This window comes from Notamacropus eugenii, chromosome 1 (assembly GCF_028372415.1).
Source record: "Notamacropus eugenii isolate mMacEug1 chromosome 1, mMacEug1.pri_v2, whole genome shotgun sequence".
Lineage (NCBI taxonomy): Eukaryota > Metazoa > Chordata > Mammalia > Diprotodontia > Macropodidae > Notamacropus > Notamacropus eugenii.
In genome coordinates this window covers 623,255,508-623,283,180 of record NC_092872.1, presented here as the reverse complement: position 1 = coordinate 623,283,180, position 27,673 = coordinate 623,255,508, and the positions used below count along the sequence as shown (strand labels likewise).

Sequence of the window (27,673 nt, the reverse complement as noted above, 5' to 3'; positions counted from 1 at the left end):
AGTGATGGGACACTGTTCTCCTCAGACTACACCTGGCATGCTGCATTGAGTTCTGAACTCATAAGGACGCAGTAGAAAGGAAACTGTCAGGCTAAAGAACCAGAGAAAGGGAGCTGAACAGAGAACAGACGGATGGGAAGATGTCACATGGGAATCTGTTCAAGTAACTGAGGATGCTGAGCCTAGAGAATATTTAGGGGAGGCATTATATCTATACAACTGTCATGTGGAAGAGAGATTAAACCAGTTTTGCTAGGCTCCAGGGGAAAGAACTAGGCATAATGAGTAGATAGATGATAGATAAATAGATAGATAGATGGATGGAGATAGCAGACATAGATACATGGGTAAACAATAAATACATAGAGTATTTATTAAATGCTAAGCATAGAGATATAAATAAGAGCATGCTAGACAGTCTCTGCCCTCAAGGGTCTTCCATTCTAATGGGGAATGAAATCTATAAAAGAGATCTGCACAAGGACAGAGTGTAGAAGGGGAATACATTTGTCATGGAGGTATCTGGGAATGCCATAAAGACCTAGAATTGAGCAAAACGAGGCCAATGTTGACCAAAAGCCAAAGAAGGTTCCAAGGGGAAAGAGCCCAGTTTTCCAGCAAGAAAAGAGTGGAAATGATGGCCAGAGTGAAGACTTGCAATGGCCAGAGATAACTGCAGAGAGGCAGACTTAAACTCCACAGAAGGAACAGCCCCTTCTTAATCATTAGAGCGGTCCAATGGTACAAGAAGCTACCCTGATGCCCATCATTGGAGATCTTTAAGTGGAGGCTAGAAGATCATTTGTTGAAAACAGCAGGATATGGCGCAAAGTGCACTAAACTAGAAGTAAGGAAAGACCTACACTTGAAATCCATCTCTGACACTAGCTAAGTGACCCTTGGCAAGTCACTTGTTTCTGTCTGCCTCAGTTCCCTGAACAGTAAATGAGGATAATAGTAGCACCTCCTTCCCAAGGTTGTGAAGCTTGAATGACTTCATGTTGTGAAGCCTTAGCACTTAGCACAGTGACCGCACATCATAGGCACTTAAGGCTCAGTCCTTTCCTTTCTACTTTCCCATCTATCCTTGGCCACTCTTGACTCTTCCTAACACCAAGGCCAACCTCTATGTGTTGTGTCCTACCACCTCAGTCATCTCTGGAGAGAAGAAAGCTGAGTCTCGGAGAAGTGACGTGACCCGTCTAAGCTCTGGCCAGGCCTCGCCCGCCCCCCTTCCAGACCCTCTTTCTCTCTAACACGAAAGGGTCCCGTGATTTCCCTCTTAAAGACATGAGCCCAGCTTCCCTGTCTGTGAAATGGGGAGACTTGATCCCTGCATCCTGGGCCAGGGCAGGAGGGCAAGACCGACATCCTCCTCCTTCCCCCTCACCCCCATCTTCACGACTTTCTATTCCCCCGTCTGCCCACCCCACAGGACTCCATCCATCCATTCGCTGCCCAGGCCCTCCCGGGGGTCGGTGGGACCGAGGGATGGGCGCCCCCTTGTGGCCGATCGGGCCGGGTGAACGCGGCCGGCTGCAGAGGCGCGGTGGGGGCGGGGCAGGGAAGGAAGGCTCAGGGAGAGAGGGAGACACAGGAATTCTGCCCCCCGCGCCTCCTGATGACGTGTCACGGCGGCGACGGACCCGGAAGGAGGAAACGTGCTGTGCTGAGCGGAGTGGCAGCGGCTCCCCGGGGAGGGAGCTCGGACAGGTACTGAGCGCCAGGAGGGACAGCCTTAGACGCCGCCCCGTCCCGCTCCCCCAACTCTCTCCCCTCCTGGGGCCTCCCCCGCCCCCCGCCCCCCCGCTCGGGCTCCCACCCTCCGGGGCGGGGGTCTGCAAGCCCACCGCCTTCTCCCGACTCCTGCCACCTCTGGGCCTCAGTTTCCTCGTCTGTCCGCGGAGGGGGAGGGGGGCCGGACTCAAGGATCCCCAAAGCCCCTTCCGCGCCTGACCCTCGGTCACTCGCTGCCCCAGGGCGCCGTCTGCCCCCCGACGTTGCTTGGCCCGCCCCGCCCTGGACGGACGTGAGGCCCGAGGACCACGCCAACGACCTGGGCAGCTTTGGTGTTGTGAGGGATAAGGCCCAGCCTCGGACTGACCGTCAGAAGCCGCCCATTTCCGAGATGACCAAGCTGAGGCCCGGGGAGGTGCCGTGGCCCAGAGGCGGTCCGGAGCAGCGGACTGGGCGCCAAAGCGGGGTGATAGCGAGCGCCCCCTCCCAGGGCTGTGGTGAGGGTAGCTAGAGGGCAGCCGAATGGCCCGGTGGGCAGAGTGCCCGGCCTGGGGGCAGGAAGACTCCCCAGCCGGGGACCCCGGGGCAAGCCCGTAACCCTGCTTTCCTCTTCAGTAAAGTGAGAAGGGGAAGGAAATGGCAAGCGCTTCAGGATCTTTGCTAAGAAAACCCGCCCTGGGGCCACGGAGGAGCCGGACACGACTGAAGAAGCGGCTCAAAGTCAGCTAGGCAAAAATGCCAGCTAGTGTAGCGTTCTTTGCCAGCTTTAAAGCGCTGTGTTAGTGCTAGGGAAGGAGGAGTGCACTGCAAGTCTTAGAGCGCTGTATAAATAAATGCTAGCTAGTGCAAAGTTCTTCACCACATCAAAGCACCATTTAAATGCTACCTAATGTTAAACTGAAGAGCCAACGTTCAAACCTGCATCTGCTGGCTCCAAATCCAGAATACTTTACACCTCAACCACATGCCTCCTGGACCCCAAAGTGGGACTTGATCAAGCCCCACCTTATCCATAGCACTCTTTGACCTCTCTGTTGCACCAGCTTTTGATCCAGTCTGGTGGCATATAGGGACTGTTGAATCCAGAGACCTCAATCTTGGCTTTTTTGCAAGTGTAAGCTAATGCTTTGAGGATACCTGCTATCTATTTCTTTTCCCATTCTCCTGCCCACCTTCTGTTGAAGGAGAAGAAGGTAAAATTCGCTGATAGGGATTCAACTAACCAGCTACTGACTAATATTTCCAAACTGTATTCCTTCAGCCCTTACCAGTATAGTTACAGCGACTTTGTTTACCAAATGAAAAATCATTACACATGGTTGGACAAAAGGTATTTTTTTCTTCAAGGCCTCTTTCCTGATTGGAAAACTGAACAGAAGTGGAAAATCTAAGAAGTGGCTGCCACAGCAGTAGTATGTGCACCCTCTCAAAAAGAACTTATTTTGTTCCAACAGTCCCATGACATGAAAAATGGTCTTGGCAGTAAATCTTGGGTGCTAAGGGCCCATAAGAGTTAAAAGTTGACCCTTATTATTCAAAGGTCATTGCCAAAAAAATAAATGCAGTAATAACTTCTCTAAAGCTTTCTGATGTCTAAGCTCAGCTGGATATTCATGGCCAGACTCTAGACTTCTGAGCCCTTTTTGCTTGTCTCAACAGATATCCTTGGGGAATAATCAGCTATAAAGTGTTATTCAAGTACCGTGTATAAGGCAGTGCTGTGTGTTCAGTCGTTTTCCCAAGTGACAAGTCCCTACCCTACTAAGGGCCAAATGAATAATGGGGGAAAGGAGAGAGGAGGAGGCACTCTAGAAAATCCTGCCCTGGAACCCTGCTGTGCGTATACTGTCTATCACCCTAGCATGTGAAAAGAGTAAATAACAGTTTCCTTTGAAATACCCTGCAGTTAGCATTGGGTGGCTCTGGCTGGAATTACATAGCCATAGTCTCCTGTTCGTTTGACATCCTGTATAATTTGGTCAGTCAGCACTTGCAGCTGGCCTGTTCCCCCTTGACAAATATATGTCCCTTCAGACTGTGCCATTGGAAGATCAGTTAGTTGAGAGCCTGAGGGTGTTTAGCCAAAGGAGAAATGTAGGAAGGACAGGATCACAGTTTTCCAGTTTTTCAAGGACTGTCAATAGGAATTGGGATTATACTTATTTTGCTTGGTCCCAGAAAGCACAACTGGATACCTTGGGCAGAAGCTGCGGGACAGCAAGTTTCAGCTCAATACAAGAAACAGCTTTCTGACAATTATAACTATGCCAAAAGTGGGATGGGCTACTTTGGGAAGGAGAGCCTTCTCAATCACTACAAGCCTTCAAATGGAGCCTGAATGATGACTTGTTATTGTGGTAGGAGAAGTGATGCCTCTAAAAATCCTCTCTAACTCATGAGATCCTAGGTTGTTTAGTGTCTCCAGGGCTCTCAAGAAGAGAAAGATGAATCTGAATTCTATCCTATGCTCTCCCTTGGATTATAGGACTTTTTAGGAGATAGAAATGTTGTTCAAGAGTTTTCCTTCTACTGATCCTTAAGGGACAATCTTTGGGGCCACGTAAGACAAGATCCTGGGTAAAGAGCAACAGAATTAGAGGCAGTCTAATACCCATAAAGACTCTGGAGAGGTTTTGTAGTAAGATGGTTAGTTGTTATCCTTCGTTCTTGAAGAGGACCAAAATGACATCACCATGATAAAGTGAAGTTTCAACGTGTACAACTGGCTGATCACACCGATATGAGCTCAGAGTGCCCTACCACAGATTGAGCACAGATAGTCCACATGAACATTTGCGGTGGTTGCTCCAAATTTGCACATCCTGCGTTTCCTTTGTGCCATTTCAGTTCTGCTTTGCTCAGAGAGCGTAGCACCTTTTCTGATGTGGGCATGCTATGTGGAATGGTCCTGTGCCAGTGTCTCTTATGTCGCACAATCAAATCCAGAGTTCTTGAGAGTGTCCTTGTATTGTTTCTTCTGAACACCATGTGATCACCTACCCCATGCAAGTTCTCCATAAAATAGTCTTTTTGGCAAGCATACATTTTGCATTTGAGCAACATGGCCAGCCCATCAGAGTTGTACTCTGAAGCAGAGTTTGAATGCTTGTCAGGCATTCAAACTCTGCTTCAGAGAGTGAGGATGTTATACTATAGATGAAATGACAGTTTGGATCCCACGAGATCCAGTCAGTGAGGCTGAAGACTCAAGTCGAGCAATTCAGGGGTCTGGCTATTCTGGCAAGAATAAAAGCCTCAGTCCTGGGATCATGTGATTTCTCATGCTCAGAGAATCTGCATTTGCACTGATGACTCCAAAAGACAAATTCAGATGCAAAATATATAGAGAAGAGAACAAGCCCTTGCAAAGAGGTATCTTTGCCTTCTTGAATTTGCTCAGAGATCCTCCCTAGGGTACCTTGCATTTAACAAATTCTAATATATGATGTTTCTCCTTATTTTTGATGACATGTACTTCCTTGATTTTTTCTATTAGAATTTGCTGTGCTGTCCCCCCCAAAAAAATCAGGTGAAAGTAGTTGCAAATATAGTTTTATGTTCCACTGGCATTAGGACAGGAACAAATCTGAGGAGTCAGCTATGCATGATGCAAGGTATGCATGTTGGTGAAATAGTGTTGTAGCTTTTCTCCTGAGTCCTAACCATCACGTGTTTCCCTGTACCCTTTTCTCTAGAGTAAAAGCTTCCCAATGGCGCAAGTAGGGGCAGTGGTGGCTGTGGCGACTAGTTTCTTCTGTGCAGCCCTCTTCTCCGCTGTGCACAAGATTGAAGAAGGGCACATTGGGGTGTACTACAGGTAAGAGGAAGGGGCAGGGCTGCAGAGACTTCCAGCTCTCTGAGATTCAGGATGGTTCTTTGCTTTCCTGCAGCCAGTGCTCAGTTCTGGTTTTGTTGGTTTCGTTTGCCTGGGGGACAGGAGCATTCTATTACACTGCTGCTGTATAGTAACAACTACTGATAGATCTGTTTATATGTGCAGGGTGTCCCAGAAATCTCAATGCAGTTTGGAGCTTTAATAGCTTAAAACTGTGCTAAAACTGGGATACTCTGTCTAGCCACATTCAGGTGACACTACTGATGGCAGGTGACAATATTAGTCATAGTAACAGCTCACTGCCAAACAAAGGAATTTCCTTACGATATATACCTTGTGGAGTGGGTAGCTCGAGGGAATAGCATTCCCATTTTGCAGATGAAGTAGCTAAGGATCAGAGAATTTGCCCAGCGTCACATGGCTGTAATTGGAACCCAGACCTTTTCTCTCAATCTATGCTGGTTCAGAGGCAAAATGAAAAGGTTTGAGAATGGTTCTGGAAGTCAGTTTTCTGTTCATTTGGCTTAAAAGGCTTCTTGCTTGCTCCTAAAGAAGTCAACTTAGATACCTGCCCTTGATGACAACAGGAAAGGGCAGTGTTACCTCCTTGTCTAATTAAAACACCAATGACTTTGGGGCCCTTCTTAAAAATTGTACCCAGTGGAGGAGAAGGAGGTTTCTGAGAGATTTCTGTTGGAATAAATAAGCCACCCAATTATCTTCACTTTTAGCACTGTTATCCAAAAGATTTAATCTTTGAGTCTACCTCATCATGGTGGGGAGATGACTCTGGATTCTCAGAAAATATCTACTGACTATACTCTGGAAGGTCCGGCCAAGCTGAAGGGGCTTTGGGTATGATCTGGGGATTTGTGAACCAGCCTCACTATTTGCCCAGAGGCTCATCACCAGAAGGTTTGTTGCCAAGTGACATTTTTTGTGACATGGTCCCCTTTTTGGTGAAGCCTACAAACCCTTCTCAGAATCATGTTTTTAAATACACAACATAAAATACACGGAAACCAATTATATTGAAATACAGTTAGCAAGAAACAGATTTTTTTAAAGTTCACAAATCTCAAGTAAAGAACCCCTACACTATGGAATGGAGGGAGTGCAGCCTTGGTCAAAGGAGAGAGTTTTTGCACCAACAAAATCACATATCCTTGGAGTAAATCTTTGATTTTAGAGTTAAAATGTGGCCATGTTACTGAGCCCTGTGGCCTTCCTTTTGTGAACTGAGCTGTAGGGGCCATCAGTCAGTGAGTGAGAACTTATTGAGCAGTGCTTAGCAACATCTTTGTCAACAGTCCACACCTGATTTTTAGTGTTAGATTGACTTCCCTTCCCCCCCCCCCCCCCCCCCCCCCCCCCCCCCCCCGACATACTCTTGTCCCACTTCCCTTCACCATCAAATTAAGGGAAAGAAACTAATTCTGATATCCATTTATATACCACAAAATGGGGAGAGTAAATCTATTACCCAAGAAATAGCCCGACTATATTACAAACCACATAGAAAATGGGTTTTTTTGATTGGCCACATCCCTCCTCCCCAGCATCATTAAGTGTTGACCTGAATTCCTGCTTTCAGCTTCCATAATGGATTGCCACCTCCTAGCTAGTCACTAAGTACCACTTGTGGCAGAGCAAAACCAGCTTCTACTCTTAGCTCAACTCCAAATGGAGACTTTTTGCCTCATTCCAGATAGCATGTGTGTACACTTCATTCCTAACAAAGGCATGGCTCCCTGGTCATTTTGAGACAAATCAATTTGAGTGTCAATGCTGCCTAATACAAAAGGATTGAGTTGAAGGAGGGGTTGGGGAAGAGAAAGACACCAGAGGAAGCAGAGTTGCCAAGAAGAAGGCTTATGGCACTCCGTAGAACATTTGTACGTGCAGTGTCTATGGTTTTTCCGAGTTCTCAGGCCCCTTTTAGGAGCCTTTGGCTTTAACTCAGCCTGCCTTTCTCTTCCTTTCCTGCAGAGGTGGTGCTCTGTTGACCTCCACCAGTGGCCCTGGTTTCCATCTCATGCTTCCTTTCATCACGTCGTATAAGTCTGTGCAGGTACTTTGGCTTTTGTGTTGTGATGCTTACTTTAGTGACTACTTTGGGGAACTTTTTTCTTGACATTAGGTGGAAAAAAATACCTCTTTGGAAACTAAGTCATAGGACTTTGATATCCAAGAAATACAACAATCTTGTAGACATTCACCCAGAGTCTTCTCTGGTGCTAGTAATTGCTACTTGGGACTACTTGCCCTGGCCCACCTGTTGTTCTTGTCTTATCAGCTTAGGGACATCTCCACGGCTGCCATCTTCTGGCATATCCCAAGCTGAAAATTCTTATTTTACAGCAAGGTAAACCCACACAAAAAAAATCTGAAGTGAAAGTGAAAAGGAGACTTGCCCTTTACTTCCAAGGAAACCTTGGAGGAGGGAAGTCTGAGATAGGTTTGGCTTAATTAGGATTCAGTCTCAGAGAAGTGCTCTTGTACTCACAAGGTGCTGGAGGTTCTAACTAGATTAGCTATCTCAGGCAACCCTGTATGTGTTTTCTCTTAGAATAGTACAGTAGATGTGACACAGAATTGAGTCAGAGATAAGATTAGATGGGGGTTGGGGGCGGGGTGGAATCAGGGAGCTCAGGAAGCATATCCTAAAGTAGAACTCACTTGATCACTATGATATGTTGAGGCTGAGTTAAATCAAAATGGCCTTTGCTTGAAGGGACACTCCCCATTCCCTGGGTGTATCCCAGAGTCACAGAATGTTTGAGCTACAAAAGACCTTCAAAATTAGTCCAACCTCCTCATTTTACAGAAGGGGGAACTGGGGAACTGAGACCTAGAGGGAGGAAGCATCTTGCCCAGGTCACACTGAATTAGCAGCAGAGCTGGGACTCCGACCTAGGTCTCTTGACTCCCCGCATAATGTTCTTCAGGTAAGGAGAATGAAAATGGTAAGAGAATGGTGAGTTCCTAGCACCTTCCTTACTACCAGTACTACCGAGGTGGGGGAGATGTCCTGAACAGCTTTCTCAGGGTTTCCCCAAGGAGTATCCATGGCCACAGCCAATAGGGTTCTAACAGCTCATTCATAGGGTGCCTTTCTTCCTGTAAGGTCACTGACCCAGAATATGCCCTGTCATGTAGGGGAGGGTCTACCAGTCTCGCTGCTGATTTGCGGATACAGAAAATTGTCCCAGGATGAGACATTGGAGATGACAAGAAAGAAGACAGTGCTCTTGGCTTCCCCCCTTTAAAACCTTTTGTTTCCTCTCTGCAGACCACACTCCAGACAGATGAAGTGAAGAATGTGCCTTGTGGAACAAGGTGAGAAGCCAAGAGTGAAACCCTTGGGCCTCAAGAAGTAAAAAAACAGGTTTCTAGTGGCAGTGGTTTGTCTTTTTTTTTAATGCCTACATGATTCTTTTCCTCCTCTTATCTTCCTGCACTTTGCCCTGCTTGCTTACCTTGCTTACCTTACCTGGTTTCCTCAATGCAATAAACAATGGATAAGTCAATAAATCCTTTTCAAAATGCTGGTTGTGTGTCCCACCCCTGTGTGTGCAGGACTACAGAAACATTATGATAATAGCTTGCAGTTACACAGCTCTTTTATGTTTTAATGCCCTTTTACGTGCGTGATCACATTTGATCCTCACAGTGACCATCTTAGGTAAGTGATGTGGTAAAACTCATTTTACATTTGAGGAAGCCAAGACTCAGAGAGGGCAAGGGACTGGCCCAAGGTCACACAAGCTAGTAGGTCCAAAGTGGGACTCAATCTCAAGTCTTTCTGACTCCATTTAGAGTTGCTATATCTATTATGCTATGGTGCCTAGTGTTGTGGTTCCTGCTCTCAAGTTGCCCATAATCTAATTATGGAGACAAAGTACACATAAATGAAATCTGAAAATCATTTCCTTGAATCCTTGCTCAGCATTTTATTAGTCTTTGTAATCTTGCTCCCCACTCTCTGAGCCTCAGTTTCCTCATCTGGAAAATAGAGAAAATTACAGTTGTACAGCCTAGCTCCCAAACACATTGTGAAAAAACTGTTTTGATGAGCCTTGAAATTACACATCAGTAAATTAAAAATCATTTATTAAATAAGCCTATACTATGTGCCAGGCTCTGTCCTAGACACCAGGTGTACAAAGAAAGAAATCAAATAATCCTAGCTATCAAGGAACTTAATTTTTTATGGGGGAGAAATGTATATAGATATATACAAAATAGATAACCAATTGAGGGAAAGGCACTGGTGGCTGGGGGACATCAGGAAATGCTTTACGTAGAGGGTGCCATTTGATCTGAGTTTTGAAGGAAATAGAGGATTCTAAGAAGCAAAGATATACAGAGTATCATATGGGAGAAACAGCTGGAAGGCCAGTCTGGTCAGACCTCAGAGTTTGGTATAGCAAGGTTAGAAAGGTAGCTTGGGGCCAGCTTACAAAGGGCTATAAATATCCAACAAGGGTTTATATTTTACCTTAGAGGTAATGAGGAGTCATTGGAATTTATTGAGTAAAAGAATGACATGTTCAGATCAGTGCCTGAAGAGTATTACTTTAGCAACCCTGTGGAGGAGCGAGGAAAGATAGGAGACCAGTGAGGGGGGCCTGATCAGTAGTCTAGCTGAGATAGTGTAGTGACATGGGAGAGATGGAAATAAGATTTTCTACTGGTTGGATATGATATATTAGATAGAATAACGGAGAGTGAGGAGTAGAGGTCCCAAACTTGGGTATGTGGAAGGTGCTCTTGACAAAAATAGGGAATTTGGGGGGGAAAGGAGGTGAATTTGGAGAGAAAGGTAATCTAGATATGTTGAGTGTGAGGTGCCTGCAGGACATCTGAAGCACAAAGGACAAATAGCTATTCATACTTAGTTAACTCCACAAACTCATCCTCTGTCTCTGCTCAAGTTTTTAGAATGATACAGCTTCCTTCTTACCCTCCACCTCATTCATGCCTTCTTCCAGTGTATTCAGTGACAAACCTTGTGCTGAATGTTTTAAAAAATGCCCGGCATGCCACAGCCCTGGGATCTATGTCTAAGTTGCTACTGTGATTGTCACTTCCAGGGAGCATTTTGGCCTCTGGGGCTCTCTTCCCTTTTTTTCTGGAAAGAGTTCGATGCTACTCATGTTAGCAAAAAAAGTGCTGCTCACCCAGGAACAGATCCCCTCCAGTTCTCTCTCTTGCCATCAGACCACCTTTTTCCCACTGCCCTAGGGTTTCTTGGTCAAGTTGAGACAGCATTGTGTGGGGTGACAGGCAGTAGACTTAGAGTCAATCAAATGAGGCTTAAATCCTGTTTCCAACCCATATAGCTCTGTTATCTCAAGTATATCAATTCATTTCTCATGAACTTCATTTTCCCGATCTGCAAAACAGTTGTTAAAGCACTATCTGCTTCATGGGAAGGTGGAAGAGAAAATGCTTCACAGATTTTAAAGTACCTGCAGATATGAACACTAGTTGTGGTAGCTGTTATTAGGCACTGTCAACTAACACTTTTTCAGGGTTAAGGTGTTTCTTATATCATAAGCTTGGAGGAACGCTTTATTTGGGAGCCCAGAGATGATAAGCCATTTGGGTACATGCAGTTCAGAAATGACTTCTACCTTGTTTCCTCTGATGTCTTTGTTTGGATTTTTTTTCCTACTCCTCCACTGCCAAGTCACTTAACTTATGCCATATCTCAGGAAGTTTTCCTAGATCCTCGAGTCTCTCTGTGACACCTGTGTACTTTGTCCTTCCAACAGTGGTGGTGTGATGATTTACTTCGACAGAATTGAGGTGGTAAACTTCCTGATACCAAATGCTGGTGAGTTCTCCCTCTATTCATGCTCTCCAGAAAACCTAGCTGGTTCTCCTGAGTGTGGGATTCTTCTGACTGTCATGGCCCTCCCATGCCAGGACCACTCCTGGTCTCTGTGGAAGGCTGTCTCCTGTGACTCTGCCCTTTCCAACTCCAACGTCTTTCCTTCCCTTCTTCAGTATATGACATAGTGAAGAACTACACGGCTGACTATGACAAAGCCCTCATCTTCAACAAGATCCACCATGAGCTGAACCAGTTCTGCAGTGTACATACCCTCCAAGAGGTCTACATTGAACTCTTTGGTAAGAGTCTTTTTAAAGAAGCTTCCTCTTTTTACTACTGACTTCTGCTTCTCAGTTCCTAATTCAGAACCCTGTACTTGGGACTGTATACGGGGTGGAAAAAGTTAGACCCTCCATTTTGTAGGTCCTGCTCACAAGGTGGGTTCCTGAGTTCTGTTTTGGACCACAAGAAGAGTCTGGAGTAGAAGAAACAGCAACGAGATTTCCTGCCTCTGTCCAGGAAAGAACAATCTATTCATTCTCTTCCTGGCTTATAAACTCTGTGAGGCCAGGAGGTATCTCATCTCTGGGCTCAGTGACTCCCTAATACATCGTACCATCCCAAGGAACTTAGTGGATTTGGGGGTGGGGGTGTTATTTTCCCATTCATTTTGAAGAGATCTTTTTCTGATCAACAAAAGCTTGCTTTTTTAAACTGGCTTCAGGGAATGTACCCTACTTTTCAGCTACAATGGCAGGAAATACTTGACCCAAGGCATTGCTTTTTGGAGGATTTGGTGTCCTGTTAAGCCTCTTTGCTTACTGCTGATAGGTTTCTGCAGATTGTGTATAGGGTTGAAGTTGGTAAAATAACTCACAAGGATGTTGCACAGCTTGCAAATAGGCCGCTGGTACAAGATAGTGATGCCCTCGAGAGAAGTGATGAAACTTTCCAGTCAGTGGTAGAAGACTCGCCATCAGAGTCATTTAGAACCAGGGTTGCAAGAGTATTGCCAGATGATCTTACAGGCTTTAGTGACACAGAACTAAAGGAAATACAATGGCTCTGTCTTTTCCCAAACTTAAATGATCAGTTCTTAGGCTGGCATGGTGTTTTTCCTCTTGCTGTAATAGCTTTCACTCACTCCCTTTTTACTGATACTTAAAGGGACCTTGATTTCATTGTTGTGTCCACTGAAACAAAACCCATTTTCCCCACACCCTAGTAGGTGGTTTTTATGAGTTTCTGTGACCAAAATAATGATCGTCACCTAGTGACTTAATCTTCCTCCCCCATCCTTATTGCTGTCTTTTGTTTTTATATCCCCTACATTTCCCCATGTATCCCACCCCCTTCTCCCTTTCCTAGAGTCATCTCTTAGAACAGTAAATAACAGAAAGAAAAGTTCTGCAAGCCATCCAGAATATCACCTGAATCCAATATTATTTCCACCCCTCTAGCTAGGACCACTACTTCCACAAAGAAAGGAGGTAGATTCATGGTTATTTCTCTTGTTCAAGCTTGTCTTTATCATTTATCAGCATTCTGTGTTGATTGTCTCGTGGTAATTCTTTCCATTTGCATTGTTTTAAGTCATTGTGTGTATTGTTTTCTTGATTCTTTGTATTTGACTTTCCATCAGTTCATATAATGAACTTGTTTGGTAACTTTTATATTTATTATATTCCTTATGCCTTGCAATGTAGTACTATTGTATGCACTTGTGTACCATAATTTGTTTAGCTGTACCCCAGCTGTTGAGCATTTACTTTGCTTCTAGTTTTCTGTAACCACAAACAGTGCTGCGGTAAAAATTTTGGTGGCCATGGGACCTTGTCGTCATGGAGCAGCTAACCTTCTGGTGAGACTTCAGACTTAGCTTGTTGGACCCATGGTTAACGTTGAATGGTTCTTCAAAGCTTTTTGGTTTTGATAGAACTTGCCAAATCACACAGGTCCCTGGCATAATCTTTGAGAACCTAGGGACACCCTGCCCCAGGGTGATGCATCAGAGGAGAACTTTAGTGGGGAGTTGTTTAATTAGACTCATATGTAAGAGGACAGATGAGGTAAGGAGTAGGCAGTCCTATGATACTCGTGTGTCACGAGTATGTAGTTATGATGCTTGGAGCTCAGCAGTCAGAGTGGATTCTGAAATATACATGCATACACACACACATATATATATACATACATACATATGCACACAGACCATATACATCACATAAACTATATATGGATATGTGTTTAGTGACAATGAGAATGGAGATATGAAATATTCCATTGAATCTCAGGGTTTAAAACAGGTTCTTAATCTGAGGTTTATGGATCGCCAAAGGGTCTATAGATTGATTTCAGGGGATTTGTGAATTTGAGTGGGGGAAATAAATTACATTTTTTTTTCTAATCTCTAATAGAAATCTAGCATTTCCTTCAGTTATAAGCAGCAAACATTGTTATGCAAAGTCTGGCTTCACCAGATTTCCAAAGGAATCTAGAGCACAATTTTAGGCTTCATGTATGTATGTTTTTTTGTCCAAACCTGTGACTTGATCAGTGTGGGGAGCTACCAGTATGGAGATGCTCTCCACCAACACAGATCAGAAATTCGTCTTGAATCTAGTCAGTCATCCAACAAGTATTTATCAATAAATATTGACTTACTGTGTGCCAGGCTAGGCAGCGGGGCTGAAAAGGCAAAAATAATCATTTTTGCCCTCAAGGAACTTATATTCTAATGGAGGAGACAACATGCAAAAAATTGTATGTAAAAATGTATATTGATTTTTTTTTATATGTATGTATGTACATTTGTGTGTGTGTAGTAAATGGAGTGTGATCTCAGAGGAAAGGGACTAGCAGAGGCCTGCAGAAAGTAAGATTTGAGCTGAGTCGCAGGAGCCAAGAGACATGAGGGTCAGCCTGTGAAGACACAGATGGGAGATGGAGACAGCAAGAGGGACAACTTCATTGGATTATAGAATACACAGGGGAATATAATTTAAGAAGATTAGAAAGTTAGGGAAGGGGCTAGATTGTGAAGGGCTTTAAAAGAAACAGCATTTTATATATCAATAGTGAATCACTGAAGTTTATTGAGTAGGTCAGTAAACATGGTCAGATATGTACTTCAGGAAAATCACTTTCATAGCATATTGTATTAATGATTTTCATAGAGGCCCTGAGAATTCAAGTGATTTGCCCATGGTTCACGTCCAGTATTTGTAGAGACTAGACTTGAACCCAGGGCTGCCAGACTCCAAGACCAGACCTCTCTGGTATGCCATACTGCACCTATTTAACAGAAATGTGATATCCTAGACAAGGGAGGTGTACATATTGTCTCCTGCTCTAGTCAGAGCACATTTAGTGTATAGGTTTTCACTTGGGGGTACCACATTTTAGAAGAGACAAGGGACTTAGATGTTAATCAGGATGTTGAGAGATCTTAAAGCCCCATGATTATAAGATCTTTAGAAAGAACTATGTACTTTCAACCAGAGATTGGGGACAGGGCAGTGGAATCGAGTGATTGCTGTCTTCAAATATATGGAGGTCTGTCATGGAAGAAGGATTAAATTTGTTCAGTTGGGCCCCAGAGGACAGAGCTAAGATTAGTGAGTGAAAGTTGAAGGGAGGCAGGTTTCATCTCAGTATAAGGAAGAATTTATGTACACCCTGGGCATTTGATTGCATACATGGTAACAGTTTGGTCTTAAATGAAATGGGCTTCCTTGGGAGGTAGTAGGCTCTTGTCACTACTAGCATTCTGCAAGCAGAGCCAGGATGCTCACTTGTCTGAGATGTTGGAGAGAGCATCCCTGCTTCAGATATAAAATAGACAAAAAGTGAAAGTGGAGTCTTGTGATTCAATTTGAAGGGCTTGGTTTTGTTGAAAAACCTCTTTCTCTGCTTCCTCCTACAGTCTGGATGAGGGTCATTCAAGTGGAAGATTGAGGGGGACTATAAAACCATCTGGAAAGGGTCCAGGCCATAGAAAACAACCCTTGGTGCTGGTTCTCCATGACCACATCTGGAAGCAGGTGCAGGAAACTGATTACAGCTGTTTCCTACACTCCTCTCTGAACCACAGCTCACATGTGAATTCCAGACGAGGGAGCAGGGACCAAAGCAAATAACGAACCAAATGAGTTGGGATCATTTTCAGAGCTATAAATTTTAATTTCCCCCCTGTGCTGCTTGATGAAGATTCCAGTGGAAACAGAGCCTTCCTTAGGGCTTTCATAGAAGCCAAAGCCTTTGTTTTCCTTTTAGACATTTCACAGCCGTGTTGAGTTTCGCATGTTCTGCTGAAAGATTTTCTTGCTTCTTTCAAAACCATTTCCCTGCTTCTTCCTCCTTGGCCTTTTGGTTCACTCTCCTGTTTCATGTGTCACCAGCTGAAGATGAGCATGCTGAGCATGCTGTCACTTCTTTGAGAACTGCTTCTCAAATCTAGATAAATCTCATTTTTATTTATTTCAAGTCAGACCTCCATCTAAGGTGAAGCTGAGGTTTGTTGTTGAGTCATTTTAGTCATGTCTGACTCTTCATGACCCCATTTGGGGTTCTCTTGGCAAAAATACTGGAGTGGTTTGCCATTTTCTTCTCCTGCTCATTTTACAGATGGGAAACTGAAACAAAGTGACTTGCCCAGGGTCACACAGCTAGTGTCTGAGGGTAGATTTGAACTCAGGCCTTCCTGCTCCAGGCTCTCTATTCACTATACCTTTGAGATTAAGCCACCCAGACTAAAAAACAGCTTATCTTGTGGCAATAAACAAAGCAAAATGTTCTTACCTCAAAGGATGGGTTGTTTGGATAGGCTCTTCTAGTTCTACCTTTTCTGAATGCTTCTGAAATTTTTCAAAGTGTTTTGCTCTCAAGAATCCTGTGGGGTCAGTTGGGCAAACATTATTATCCTCATCTTACAATTGAGGAAACTGAGATTCAGAAGGTAGAGTGATTCACCCTAACACAAATGACTGGTAATGGCTGGAACTAGGATTTGAACCTGGGTCTGGGAGGGAAAGAGATGTGACTTTTTTTTTTCCTGCTTGATGCCAGAGGAGAGAATCAGGAATGGAGAGTAGAAGTAGTGGAGAAGCCAGTTGTCACTCAACATCAGGAAGGGCTTGTTAACAATTAGAGCTGCCCCAGAGTGATGGCCTGTCTCTTGTAGTAGCAGGTTCTACAAAACTAGAGACTGCAGGCCAAGAGTAGACTCCCACTTGCCACATAGGGCATGTGGTAGAGAAAAGTATGGACCAGATGACCTGTGATATCCCTATGAGCCTGTGACCCCCAAGTCTAGCACTCTTTCCACTGCACCAACTTTTTACCCTCAGCCTTCATTCTTTTAGATGATCTAATAACCCGAATTGAAACTATCTCTGTCTAAATGTTTAATTATCCTGTTTTCTTTTCACTACTCTTCAGATCAGATTGATGAAAATCTCAAACTAGCTTTGCAACAAGACCTGACCTCCATGGCCCCTGGACTTGTCATTCAGGTAAGGCAGGGCCTTGGCATGGGATTCTGATGATGACTGAGTTCCTTGCCACCATCTGTACAGTGACCATTGGAATCCTTACTACCCCATCCCTTTTTGCCCTCCTCCAGGCTGTACGGGTCACAAAGCCCAACATTCCAGAGGCAATCCGGAGAAACTATGAACTCATGTGAGTATCCTTAGGCCTCTCTCTGCCACTGCCCGATAAAAGCTGGATACCCCTGCCCAAGATAAGCATTCAGTTCTACCTAGAGTCTTTGTTCCCCATCTCTAAAAAAAATCAAAGCAGTCTCTTTCACTGTGGTAGAGAAGTAGGCACATTGGGGCTGTCACCTGGGCTGTTGGACTGCGATGGAAAGCCATAGGAGCAGTCTTTGGAAAGCACTCATGATCTGGAAGGGGTCCTGCGGGCCTTGTTTGTGTTTAATGGTTCATACCACAGGTAGGAAGGAAATAGCATCAAGGGGGCAGGTGAGTTTATTTTCCTAAAAGTAAATTATGTTTTATTTCCCACAAATGAGTTATTGTGAGTGAAAGGAGAACCACCTTAATATCTGAAACAGGTCAGCTCTTACCTGGGACATTGAGCAGAAGCCACCAGAGAGAATGTGACACGGGCAGTTTGCTTCTGCCCATTCAGTGAGTTTGTTGTCTCGGAGGGACAGCAGATTCCCCTCTCCAGCTTTGCCAAAACTGCCTTTCATAACAACTGGATAATTTTTTTTCCCCTTTAGGGAAAGTGAGAAGACGAAACTCCTTATTGCAGCACAGAAACAGAAGGTGGTGGAAAAGGAAGCAGAAACAGAGCGGAAGAAGGCTCTCATCGGTCTGGATACGGTTCCTGGGCAAAAAAATGGGAGGGGGGGAATTGAAGTGGGAGGTACAAAGGGTGCTCAGGAACCTATTGGGGAGGCTGCCTTGGCTTCCTCACATCTCCCCTTGGAGTATGAGTTGACTCAGACCTAAGTTACTGTAGGCCATGAGTATAAAGGCATTTACTAGGCCATAGGAGTACCCCTGGGGAGAGGTATGGCCAGGCACCTGTGTGACTCTGCCACCCAAAAAGCTAATGTGGTTTTAGGCCAGAGGTGGGGAACCTTTGGCCTTGAAGCCACATGTGGCCCTCTAGATCCTCAAGTGTGGCCCTTTGACTGAATCCAAACTCTACACAATGCATCCCCTTAATAAAAGAATATGTTCTGTAAAACTTGGACTTGGGTGCAGCCTTTTGACTGGAGGGCCACATGTGACCTTGAGGCTACAGATTCCCTACCCTTGTCTTAGGCCAAAGTAATAGAAACATCATATCTAAAACCAGAAAAATGACGTGCCCTGGTCAGACCAGATAAAGAGTACTGTGTCCAGGTCACATTTTTGAGTCAGGACATTGACAAGCTGAAAGTTGCCCAGAAGAGAGTGAGGAGTAAGCAGGATGGGGAAGCATCTGGAGACCTTCCTTCTCCATCTCCTCCCCTCAACCCCACTCTCCCCACATACACAGAGAGTGCAAGGAACTAAGCTGTTTAGTCTGGAGAGGAGAAGACTTTAGAGATGGGAGGGAGGGAGGAGGAAGGATGGACATAAGTGGATCAAGAAACTTAGGTTGGAAACAGCGTGGTCCAGCCCCTTTGGTTATCAGGTGAGGAAGCAGACTCACACAGGTACTAAGTAAAGCCAGGATTTGAGCTCATATCTCAGTCTAGAACTTGTTCTTCCACATCCACTGCTACCTTCATGTGAAGGAAGGATCAGACTTGATTTACTTGGCCTCAAAGGGCAGGAGTAAGAGCAGTGCACAGGTTTTCCCTTTTGTTCTGATTCTTCTTTCATATCATGACTAGTAGACGTATGTTTAATATGATGGTACACATATAGCCTATTTCAGATTATATGCTGTTGTGGGGAGGGGGGAGAAATTCAGAACTCAAAATCTTGTAAAAGAGAATGTTGAAAGCTAGTAATAAATTTTTTTAAAAAAGTAAGAGCAATGGGTAGAAGTTGCAGACAGGCAAGCTTTAGCTTAATATAACAACAGTAATAATGATGATACTAGCATTTATATAACATTTCAAGGTTTGCAAAGTGCTTAACAAATATTATCACATTATCCTCACAGTAACCCTTGGAAGTAGGTGCTTTTTTATCCTTATTTTACACATGAGGAAACTGAGGCACACAGGGTTAAGTGACTTGCCCAGAGTCACACAGCTCGTAAGTGTCTTAAGGGTGGATTTGAACTCAGGTCTTCCTGACTCCAGGCTCAGTGCTCCACTTTGCCATCAGGAAGGAGGAACCTACAACACAGCTCTACAACAGTGGGGTGGTCTCTATTAGGCTGTTGGGTGTCGGGAGGGAAAGAGAGGGCGAGCACATGGTTAGTTTCCGTACCACTGGGAGCATCAGGCAGAAGCCAGGTGACCACTAGTTAGGGAGGATTACTGTATTCATGGGTGGATTTACCTAGATGATGGATGAGTTCTCTTCCAATTCTTCGTTTCTAAAAACTTATACTTCTGAAGTATTTGTTTCAAGACCTGTCTCCTCTGCACCAAGCCAGAGGAGCCTCCCCTGGACTTTGAATGGGTGCATCCTGAGTTCTGATGTGTTGGGGAGGAAGTTGAGGATCGTGAAAGAAAATATTTCTTCCAAACCAAGTCTCTTGTGGGGGAAGGGTGACATAGAGGCTGGTTGTTATAGACTGGGAAAAGTTGAGGTCAGTTCTACGATCTCCCTCTGAGCTGACTGAATCTCTTTGGCCCACCTGCCTTGTGGCAGAAGCCCCTCAGTTACTGCTGTCATCTAGCCCAGTGGGACTAAGATATGTGTAACTCCCAGAGCTTTCCATCTCCTGCCTGGACCCTGACTCCAGCAAGGTTTAAAACCATCTCTGGCCCAGGGATTTTTATTCACGTTTGCTCTATACATTGCATACCATGGGTGTGCAGTTAAAAATGAAGAGAGAACTGAGGTACCAACCAGATCTATTTATACCAACTTCTGAGATTGGAAACTACTTAGTTATTTTGTTGGGGTTTTTTTATTTAAATTTTATTGATACCTTTTGGTTTCATACCATAGCTATTTCTGGGTTAGAGACATTTTTTTTTTAATAAAGGGGTGGGGGAAAGTTTAACATATCTCAGGTAGCATTCCATATACCTAATCTCCCACTCACTGAGACTTTTTTTAACTTTATTCAGAGGCAGAAAAAGTGGCTCAGGTTGCAGAAATCACATATGGGCAAAAAGTTATGGAGAAAGAAACAGAGAAGAAGATTTCAGAAATTGAAGGTGAGTATACAGGAGCAGTAAATGTGACTTGTCATCACATTTTGGGGTGGGGGGTAGGGTGAGGGCAAGGCAGACAAGGGTTAAGTCGTTCAGTCTCAACGTTTGCCCTCTGTTCAAGCAAGTGTCTCGGTACTTCCCATTATTTCCTTTTCTCCTTTGGGCATACTCAGTGTTTCAGGGAAATCATTTTGGCTATTTTTGTATCAGTTTCCTGTTTCTATGTAAGTAACTGTGCTTGAAATATCAAAAGCCAGTAGCTTCTCCTGTCCGAGGACCCAGAGCTAACAAGCACTATTCTCAAATGAGTCCTGAGACAGTTTTTCTTTTTCTCACTCAAACTGCCCTACTCGATGATAGTCACCAAAAGAATGACTAGGTATAAGTGTTTTCTTGGCTTTTTTTTTTAAATCATTATTTGCCATCATCTCTCTGCCTCATTCCCACCCCCACCTCTGGCCCCCATGTAGTGCCCTATGTCGGGCAAATTCCAGGACAAAAACAGGACTTTGAGTCCTAGACTTCAAGCTACAAGGCGCTGTGTCCAATTACATTCATTATGGGGCCTGTCAGGCTTTGCAGGGGCCCATTGAGGAGCCAATTAGGATTTTACAGATCAGCGGCTCCTCATTAAGGAGTTCCCAGCAGAACGACAATAAGTTTTTATTTCTTATAAATACATGTCACCAGGTGCCAAGGCCAGCTGAGTCGGCTACATGGCAGCCAGAAGCCTGTCCATTCTGCAGTCTCCCCTCACTTCTGCCTCCCATCCCCACGGTATGCTGGGTGTATGTATTGAGAACCCACCCATCCACAAAATGACCTTTCTTCTCAGGCTTTTGGCTACAGATATTACCCATGGTCCTGGCTAGGTTCCCAGGGCAGGGAAGTAAAGCTCACCAGAGTTTTAGAATCTACTTGATGCTCACAGTTAGGTTAGGGAGATGCACTGCTTACAGATGGGAAGCTGAACCACTCTTAATTCAAGCAGGAGTAGTCTGAACAAGGGCATGTTAACCTCATTTAAAGATTGTGCCTTCCACTAAAGGTTTTCTGATGTCTCGTAATGGCTTGGAGGTGACCCTGGGTTTTTCAAAACTGTGACAATAGGGCACAAGCTGTAGCAGGGCCTGCCAAAGTAGAAAGGCCTCAGGTTTGGGCCCAGGGACCCTATGTGTGTCATTCTGAGGATCAGCCTAGCTGGGTTTGGGAAGGCTTGTCACCTGAAGGACAGCCACCAGAGAACAAGTTTTTTCAGCTACCACATGAAGACCCTACTAAGGTGTGAAGTTCTATTCCACCTCAGTACAGGGGAATGCCCATTTAAATGAATTCATGAAATCTTGAAGAATTGAAAAAGGATTGGTTATACTAGTGCTTTCATGTTCATGAGAGGCCTTTCTAGAAGACAGGCGGGAATGAGCAGTGAAATAAAAATAAGGAAAACAGGGAGATGGGAAGTTACTGAGCTACTACATACTCCCTTTATCTTTATCATCATCATAATCATCATTATTGTCTCTGGTGTACAGTGATAGGGGCCATGGATCTGTTTCTGGCTTTATACAGAGCCTGCCCTGGGTTTTTGGTGGAAGGGAGGATTAGGGAAGCCAAGTCCTAAAACTGACTACTGCTGTCCTGCTTTCCAACTAGGAGTTTATAAAGGAGTTAAATGTGGGGAGCCAGGCTTGATTCCCCAGTAACACAGTTTGCATTTTGACTGCTCATGCCTAGTTTGGGGTAGATCTTGTCATATGGATACAAATATAGACACATCCTTATGTGTATTTAAAATAAAATGAGAGGTGGATAAAGTTGGCTTCAAACCATGGGTTTGAACCTGGGTTCAAGTCCTTTTGACATCTTGACTGGATTGACCTGGCAAGTGATTTTAATCTCTTGAAGCTCCAGGAACCTCCTAAGACAGGCTGCAGAGAAGTTATTGACCTATGTTGGTAGAAGAAATTTCCTTCTCAGAAACTCACTAACCCAAGAAAATCACAGGTCAAGTCTCCATCTACATACAAACTCACCAAATTGGTGAGCTAAGTAGAAAAGGTGCACTCATCCTAATTTCACAGGATTATTGAGGTACAAAGGGTTAAAGGGACTTGCATGAGGTTGCAAAGTTAGTTAGCGCAGGACTAGACCTCAAAACCAGATTTTGTCATTTATAGCCCAAAGTCTCCATCAGACCCCACCTCCTTGCCTTTAATTCACAGTATTTCTTTCCTGGCAGATGCTGCATTCCTAGCTCGAGAAAAGGCAAAAGCTGATGCTGAGTGCTACACAGCCCTGAAAATAGCTGAAGCAAATAAGGTAACAGGCTTACTGCAGGTAGATAGGGGAAGTTTGGGTGTTCCTTTTATGTAAGTCACTTGGAAACCCGTTGTAGCCAGAGTTGGTATGACCTCTCCTCATTAGTGCCTTGATAGAAATTGATTTTGGTGAATATAGGGCCTCTCAGAGTTCTTACACCTCTGGCACTGGAAATTTGAGGTTCTCTTTCTCAAATTCCAGGTGTTAAAGTCTATAGAGATGGGAGATAATGGGGAAAGGGCTATTAAAACTTTTATGAGTCTGTCCCCTATTTATAAATCAAAGGGTATCACATTAAGGTTTCAGAGCTTTGTGGACTTGATCAGGTTTTGTGGATCAGGAAGAAAAGTTCAGAGGATGGTCTCCAATTTAGACTTATGGGAAGGGATTACCCTTAACAACAAGAACAAGTTAATTACCAGTACTTTACTGCCTCTTTCTCAGTTGGCTGAGATAGATTTGCCTTCCTAAGCACTCCCAGCCAGAAGAATGATCATACTGGTCCTGGGATTCACAGCCTTAGACACAGTTTCTGCAATGGAAATTGAATTTCAAATAAACAAAGCCTTTCAAAATTGGCAATGTGGGCATCGGTACCTAGGGACTTGGCTTCACCGGGGAGTGTATGTGGCACCCTTGTCCTCCAGAGCCAGCACAAAGCAAGGGTAGTGGGTTTAGGGTTTTTGTTTTTTTAAATACAGCACCTTAAACTGAAAACAGTACACAGGTACACAGATAAGACCTGACATCTCAACATAAAGCACAAAGCAATGCAATGCATTGAAATCATAAGCTCCCCCAGAAGAAAGGCTACTACCATGTGCCCCTCATATCTCCAGAGACACAAGCCCTGTTTTGCCCCAAGCTTTCTCTGATCAATCCTTAGGATACCATCTTCTTTCTGCACAGCTGAAATTGACCCCAGAATACCTGCAGCTGATGAAATACAAGGCAATTGCTTCCAACAGCAAGATTTACTTTGGCAAAGACATCCCCAACATGTTCATGGACACCGCAGGCAATCTGGCCAAGCAGTTTGAGGGGCAGGCTGAGGATCTGGGTTCTGACCTCGAGGACAGCTGGGGGGCAACCACGGAGGAGCAGTGAGCACAACATTTTATACAGCCTTGAAGGACACCAAAAAGAAATCTTTCTATTTATTTTTCAAAGATGAAACAATATCCTTTCCCCAGAACTACCTTCTTGGACTCTCTTGTAATACTGTGATGAAGTGGGAAAAAAAGACTTAAACCCTTACTTGCTCTGGGAACTTGTGATATGGAGCTTGATACAGGTGGGTTAGAACTCACAAATATGAAAAGCATTGGTTTCCTCTAAACCCTTTGACTTCAAGTTCCAGGTTTGGCCTCTTTGAAACTTGACTTAATTGGGGATGGTGTCGTTAAAGAGCAGGAAAATTCAGGGTGTTTCTGCTAGGTGATTTGACTCTTCTGTTTTATGGAGAAGTATGGTCTAGTTCTCTCACCCCTGCCTGCAAAGTAGGAGGCTTTGAGGTGAAGCCCAGCAACTAAGCAAAACATATGTTTCCAAGGCTTGCCAGTGGATTTATGGAAAAACATCTGCAGAAAGTCAATTTTTTTTACTGGCATTTCTTTTATCACCTGTATGTATTGTTTTAGGGATATATTTTCTTTGAGCCCTTGTTTTAAAATATATAATAACGGTGCTAGGCTTTGCAAGGTTTTCTTCATGTTCTTTGCCCTGCCCCAAAGTGTAGAGGCTGGGCAGAATCTTATTACACATTTCCAAGACCAGTATGTGGTCACTGTACAGGCTTCTGAAACTTTTTTCTCCCTCTTAACATTCTGTGGATTTTTCCTAAACATATAAACTAGCCACAAAAGTAAGCAAGCTCCACTTTCTGGCTTTACTGAGCATCAAGAAGACAGAAACACTCACCAGGTCTCTAAAGCCACTAAGGAAACACCCTCACCCCACCCAGAAAGTGATGTCTTTGCCTTGAAAATATGTCCCTCTATTACTCAGGGGAACAAAGGAGAAGCCCCATATTATGGGGAACATAAAATGGCCCTGATGTGGTTTTTCTGAAGATCTCTTCCTAGGCTCATTTTTAATGTTTTCATGGGCAATTGAGTATCCTCTGGTTTACCTGAGACAAAATAAGTCCATTCCTTAAGCAGTGTGTTTTTATGTTTTGTTTTTAATTGCAGAAGTCACTTAAGTCACTAAATAAGCTGGTAGGATGTTATTAAGCCTTTTGGAGTAGCTTTGGAAATAGAATTCAAAGCACCTGCCCAGCATCTCTGGAACGGAACTCTTGTACCAAGAGTTTCAAATGCAAAACACTACTTTAAAATAGAACACTGCTTTGGAAAGTTTTGAGCTATCTTGGGAGATTCTACTAATTTGTTTTTAGAGAGACTTCTTTAATAATTCTGTGAAATGGCGGGGGGGGGGCAGGTTTATAGCCCACAGGAGTAGGCTAAGTCCAGCTTGCTTTATCTTGGGAAGTAGAGAGAGCTGTTTGGATACATTCAGCCATTCTTCTACACCAGCCCTGAACGTCTTTGGTTACTCTACTTCCCAGGGAATAAGAGCAGTAATTACTCGGGCTTGAATCTAGGCCTCATACCTAGACCCATGCCTAAACAACTGACCTGGCAGGATAGGGGTTAGGGAGAGTTGGAGGGAGAAGGGAATTAACTGGAGATTTAATCCCAAAATAGAATATGCCTTGCCCTCCCAGAGCTTCAGACTTTTTAGAAGTTTGGAAGAAAAAGAGGGAGAGATCTGGGGATTATGGAGGTAATTGGTTCTTCCTGTCGTAAACCTTGTCCCCATTCTAAAGCCTAAGACTCAACTTTGCAGACCACTGCCCAGCCTCCTCTTTGAGCTGCCCTGCCTCATGTATTATCCAAGAAGCAAAATCCACATGTAGCAATGAGGGATGCATTCTACATGTGGCTCCTTGAAACTCCACATTTAGACTGGCCACATCCCTTCCTCAGTATCACTTCCCTGCTCCATCATAACATCTCTCTGTATAGAATCTAAGCCTTCTTCCTTTAGAATATTCAGAGACTCCAGTGGATCTGTGATCTTATCAATATGGGTATTCCCTTCAACAGTGCAGATCACAGCCTATCTATGCCTACCCATCTTCTGACTCTTCCTTTGGAATGCAGTCAGTTGATACCAATTTCTGGGCAAATTCATCTTCAGTGATTTGCCTGTTTATAAGCTTCACTGTGCCCTGTGGGGGCAAACGTTTGCTCTCTATTCCTTATTCTTTGGTCTCAAATCATTTTGCAATTGATTGACACTTTCTTTGGGATTCATCCTCCAACCTGTGGTTATTACCATGGCCAAGATGGAAGAGGGCAAGGGAGAGATGTCCTAGACCATCATGCTCACATTTTGAACCTGGGAGCCTCTAGTTCTAGCCTCCTGTGCCATCTTGTTCTTTGCACCAGCAACACTTTGACATCAGGAAAACTGTGTTGAAGCTGAAACCTGCTATATATCACAACCCTGTCAGTGTTAATCCCACGTTCACTTTAAATAATGCAAATCTGTGAGTTTCTGCTTTCACAGATCCAATGTGTGTTCCGTAACGGGATGAAAATGGGAGAGCTGGCCTATCGGTCTATTTTGGAGATGTGATTATCCATCTTTGTTTTTTAGCTCTTACTGGAAAACCTGTTCTTTAAACCATGTTTGAATTCTCAACATGGAATTAAAACAATAGTAGCTGGCATTTGAACAGGCAATAAAGTCATGGCTGCTATTTACAAACTTCTTGAATAGTAAAATAAGTAACAATATTTTTAGAATTCAAAGTTTTTGTAGGCTTTTCCAAAGTCAAGTCATCTTTGATGAATGTTGCTTGCTCATTAAGATTTGCAACAACTAATTCACACATTATCATTCACTTTTTTTTTTAACTTTAGCAAAGGAGACTTGCAAGGGAGCCAAAGTTCTTCATCATCATTATTATTAGTTTTTATGTAATATGTCCACTGTTATAACATAAGAGGGCAATCATATAGTAAGGGGTCAGCGCCCCCATTGATTCTAATGACAGGAAAGGTTTGTAGTTAATATTACCACCTTATATTTGTCTAGCGCCTTATAGTTCTATGAAGCATTTTCATATATATTATTCTACTTGAACCTCACATCAAACTAATGAGGTTTAAACAGGGTGGGGGTGGGGGAAGGAGGGAAAATGAACTGAAGGGGAATCAGAGTTCCTAACTGCATCATTTTGGGTTTGTGTTCAGTTGAAAATATTGACCAAAAGAATCCCTTAGTAACAATGCCATTTCAAAACAAATAAATGATTTTTTTTTTTTAACAAATCTGGCATTTCCCCTTAGGGTCTTGGCATCAAAACTGTTCTTCAGGATTTTCTGCCATTGGTAAATCTTAAACAGTGAATGCATTCTAGTCACAATTACTGACTTCACCCTTTAATTGCTATTTTATATTAACAAGAAGATTTCATAATGTGTTCCCATATTTGGGCTAGTAGCTACTCCATATCAATATATCTTACCCACCTCTTCTTGACTTCTAGGATTCCACTGATGTCACAACTCCTTCCGTTTCTCTCTTCTACCTCTTCTGTCATTTCCTTGTAAACAAAGTAATGATAGCCGACCAGCAGTCTGTTCCTTTTCTTCTCTTTTTTTTTATGAGCAGGTGGTTGAATGTCCCAAATGATTGTTTTCCAAAGGGCCCAGAAGAATAGGTGACCCTTTATGCTGGAGAAATTAGTGTGTGATATTATTGATTCTATAGATGATGCAACTAAAGTTGATTGTATTACATTGCTATCTGGAAGTGGGATTTTTTTTTGGACCACATGGGGTCCTATGTGAATGTAAAAAGGTCTTTGGGTTTTGTTGTTCATTCTTTCAATAAAAATGGGTTTTTGGTTTTGATTGGCCTTTTTAGGGGGGTCGGGGCATCTTTAAATGGGATTTTGGAAATAACTACAATGCTTCAACAGTGCTAATGTTCCAGCAGTGGGAATGGATCAAAACCAGACATTAACATTTACCTACTATATGACCACGGGCCAATCATTTAACCTCTAAATCTCAGTTTCCTAACCTATGAAATAGGATTGATAATTTTGCACTAATCACTAAAG

At 43.7% G+C, this 27,673-nt stretch overlaps 1 protein-coding gene across 4 annotated transcripts; it reads left to right on the top strand.

The window, feature by feature from the left end:
* Positions 1-1,591: 1,591 nt before the first annotated feature.
* On the top strand, positions 1,592-27,456 carry ERLIN2 (ER lipid raft associated 2). 4 transcript variants are annotated; one of them, XM_072635208.1, is made up of 12 exons: positions 1,592-1,713; positions 5,433-5,554; positions 7,562-7,643; positions 8,865-8,911; positions 11,353-11,414; positions 11,588-11,713; positions 16,854-16,927; positions 17,038-17,096; positions 17,662-17,753; positions 20,128-20,217; positions 22,454-22,533; positions 23,443-27,456. In XM_072635208.1, exons 2-12 carry the CDS (start codon positions 5,448-5,450, stop codon positions 23,638-23,640), a joined length of 1,017 nt encoding a protein of 338 aa, XP_072491309.1. In that variant the 5' UTR covers positions 1,592-1,713; positions 5,433-5,447; the 3' UTR covers positions 23,641-27,456. The 4 variants fall into 4 exon arrangements, with proteins under 4 accessions (XP_072491309.1, XP_072491311.1, XP_072491312.1 ...); XM_072635210.1 differs by having other exon boundaries at positions 23,420-23,495; XM_072635209.1 differs by lacking the exon at positions 1,592-1,713 and adding an exon at positions 2,969-5,109.
* The last annotated feature ends 217 nt before the right edge of the window (positions 27,457-27,673 follow it).

Excerpts from the sequence above, each read along its gene's own strand:
- ERLIN2 (XM_072635208.1), top strand. The coding sequence starts at position 5,448 with ATGGCGCAAGTAGGGGCAGTGGTGGCTGTGGCGACTAGTTTCTTCTGT. Across the intron at positions 11,415-11,587 it reads CTTCCTGATACCAAATGCTG|TATATGACATAGTGAAGAAC; the intron begins GTGAGTTCTCCC and ends TCCCTTCTTCAG. Across the intron at positions 20,218-22,453 it reads GAAGATTTCAGAAATTGAAG|ATGCTGCATTCCTAGCTCGA; the intron begins GTGAGTATACAG and ends CTTTCCTGGCAG.